Here is a 3,088-nt window from a genome sequence, read left to right on the forward strand (position 1 = left end):
CTAGTCCTTGGTCACCTCCTCCCGGTAATGCTCCTTGAGACAGTCGATTGACCGTCTGGAGATTAGCGAGACCAGTTTGGCGCCGACTTAGAACTGCTTGCCGGCCTGCATGGTGGGGTCTCCTCCGATTGAAATGGCAACGCTGCCGGTTGTCTTCCTCGCCTCCTTCAGCTTCTTGTGGTTGTGCTCGATGGATTCAACCACGCCGATCTTGACCCGGTCGACTTGGCTATTCTTGTCCTTGGGGTCCCTCTCGCGATAGACCACCAAAGGAGTGCCGATTTTCAGGACTCCGTTCTCGACGTCTACTCCGATGACGATGGGATCGTTCTTTCTGAAGATTTGGACGCACTTGAGTACGCAGGGGAAGACAGCTTCTTTTCCTTCCTTGATCTTGCGTTCCTCTCTGACCTCATTCACGTACTTCGTGAAGAAATCGGTGAGATGGTAGATGATATTGGCGGTGAAGACCTTGATATCGTTTTCCTATGCGTATTTCTGAGCGTCCTGCAGCACCTTCACGTCGAAGACCAACAAGCAGCCATACCTATATCGATTTACTCTTACTCTTTTTTCCTTCGTTCGGGGATCTAGGAAAGCATTGACTTCATGGCTTTCATTACATCTTCCTTGGAGACTGGACCGACTGTCACGTAGGAAACTGGAACTTTTTCCTTTGCTAGGTATTCAAGCAGGGCTTCCAGAGAGCCCAGGGTGGATGCAGCCACACCGACTCCAAGGTTTTCCAGCTTGATTTTCTTCTTTACGTTTTAGAACTCGTTGAGAACGATGGCTTTGGCGTCATTGACTTCATCTTCTGTGTTGGCGACGATGAGAGGAGTGCCTGCTACTGCGTTATCGAGGCCTGGAGCTGAGATTTTGACACCATTAGCGCCCCAAAGTTCCCTATGATGCATGTACTAATCCTTGATTCTCATTTCCTTCATGGGATGCGGCGTCAGTAGAGCTTTGACTTTGGTCACGATGGGTCCTTCAAAGCCGAGCAGTACAATCTGGTCATCTTTTTTGATCTTTCCATCGACGAGCATGCAATCGATGGTGGTTCCGTGTCCTTCGATCATCTTCACCTCCATCACTGTGCACCTGAAGACGTTCTCTTTCACCTTTATCCTCTTGCTGATGTTGGGAAGAGTGGTGGAGTATTTGACGATCACTGAAAGCAGATCCGGAATGCCCTCGCCCGTGATGCCTGATGTTGGAACTAGACTGATGTATTATGAAGGGTCCTCGTTCTACCAGTAGAGGGCGGCATTGTATCCCTTGGTGTTTAGCTAGAGGATGATCTTTCTGAACTTGTCGTCGTAGTCATGCAGGCCTCCTTGATTGCTGCTTGAGAGTAAGATAGGATGATCCGTCCTTGTTTGCCTTCCAGTCGTATGACCTATCGATCTTGTTGAGCGCAACCACGAATGGAGTGTTCCTTTTGGAAAGCAACTCCAGCGATTCCAAGGTTTGGTTCTCTAGGCCATGCTGCAAATCGATGACCAAGATGGCGATATCGCAGAGACTGGACCCTCTCGATCTCAAATTGCTGAAGCTCTCGTGGCCTGGGGTGTCGATGATCAGCAGTCCCGGCACGTTGACGTCGACCTCGTAGAAGCTCTTGCACTTGTTGACCTCCTCGATGAGTTTTTCCTGGGGGAAGAAGGTGGCGCCGATCTGCTGGGTGATTCCGCCGGCCTCGCCCTCCTGGACGTTGGTGTGCCTGATCTTGTCGAGGAGGGTGGTCTTGCCTGTGTCCACATGGCCCAGAATGCAGCAGACAGGACTTCTGAACTCTCCTGGCTTCCTCACGAAGAAGGCGTGATCGTTTCTCAGCAATTTCGACTCCTCTTTTTCCTTCTTCTGCTTGTGTTCGATCATCTGTTGTATTTCCTCTTCGGTTGGTTCCTCGCCTTCGTCTTCCTCTTTCTGCTACTTTTCGGCCTGTTGCTTGTTTTGTTACAATTGCTGTCTCTGTCTTTCCAGTTTCTCCTGGTCTTTCTTCTTGACGTAAATGCCCAATTTCTTCAATCTTTTTATTTCGTTCTTTGCCTCTTCGGCTTTGCGTTGTTTTTCCTCTTCTTCCTTTCTTTTTCGTTATTACTCTTCCAGTCTGATGCGTTCTTGCTCTCTTTCGAATTCCAGACGGAGCCGTTACTGTTCTTCTTCAAATTTTTGCTGTTCTTCTTGTTTCTTCTTGGCTAGCAGAGCAGCAGCGTTCATTTTGGGTGCTGCTCCTTTCTTGTCCTTTCCTTTTCCCTTCGTTTCTTCTTTCTTGGCTTCTGGTTCTTCGGTCTTGGACTATCCCTTGGCTTCCAGTTCAGCTTTGAGTTTGGCTGCTTCTTCCTCTTTCTTCTTCTTTTCCTTTAGTTTTTTCTTCTGGCCCTTAGTGAGTCCCTTGGTGGCGGGGTCGTTGTCCTCCTCGTCGGATTCCTGCTTGGCTATCTTCTCCTCCTCTTTGCTCATTGAATGTTGATGAGAATATAATATTACGATCGAATTCTTTGATTAGGATTATATACCGGAAGAGTCGATAGAAATCGAAGGGATTTGGTAATCAATACCGGTGGTAGGTGGGCTGGTTGGATAGATGGACCTTTGTTGAGAGATTGTAATGATCGGTATGGTGTTTGATTGTTTGGTTATAAGACGGTTATGCTATGATGGGTTGGGCAAGTGTAAGTATGATATAAATTAAGTATGATCATAGTGCCTTCAGTTGCTCCTGGATGATGGATTCCAATACCTCCTGCATTTACTCTCCCAAGCCGTGCATCCTCACGAATTTTTTAGCCACCAGCCTAGGCTCCTCGTCGCCCTTCAGTCTAAGCTCCTCCACCTTCTCGCCCACCTTTATCTACAGGATTAGTCTCGGTTTTTCGCGCTAGATGAAGGAGGGAGGAGCGCAATTCTTGTTCTTGACTCTTCCGAGGTTCTATAGGGCCTATTTTTTCTTTTGCTTCTCTCTTCTGCCCTTCTACAGCCTCTATATTTATTTTTCGTAGTTCTTGATATTTGGATTTGGGATTTTTTTGTGATAATTTGCGATGATTTCCGGTTTGAACGTGCAAAGCTTGAGCTCTTC

The 3,088-nt window shown here is 47.7% G+C and overlaps 1 protein-coding gene across 1 annotated transcript; it reads right to left on the reverse strand.

The window, feature by feature from the left end:
• LOC116244744 (eukaryotic translation initiation factor 5B-like) lies at positions 1-2,162 on the reverse strand. Its single transcript, XM_031616633.1, is given in 3 exon segments — positions 1-546; positions 549-1,338; positions 1,340-2,162. Coding segments are annotated over 3 exon segments (1,881 nt in total). The 5' UTR covers positions 1,885-2,162.
• Between the last annotated feature and the right edge of the window lie 926 nt (positions 2,163-3,088).

The sequence above is a fragment of the Nymphaea colorata genome, unplaced genomic scaffold (assembly GCF_008831285.2).
Source record: "Nymphaea colorata isolate Beijing-Zhang1983 unplaced genomic scaffold, ASM883128v2 scaffold0290, whole genome shotgun sequence".
Taxonomy (NCBI): domain Eukaryota; kingdom Viridiplantae; phylum Streptophyta; class Magnoliopsida; order Nymphaeales; family Nymphaeaceae; genus Nymphaea; species Nymphaea colorata.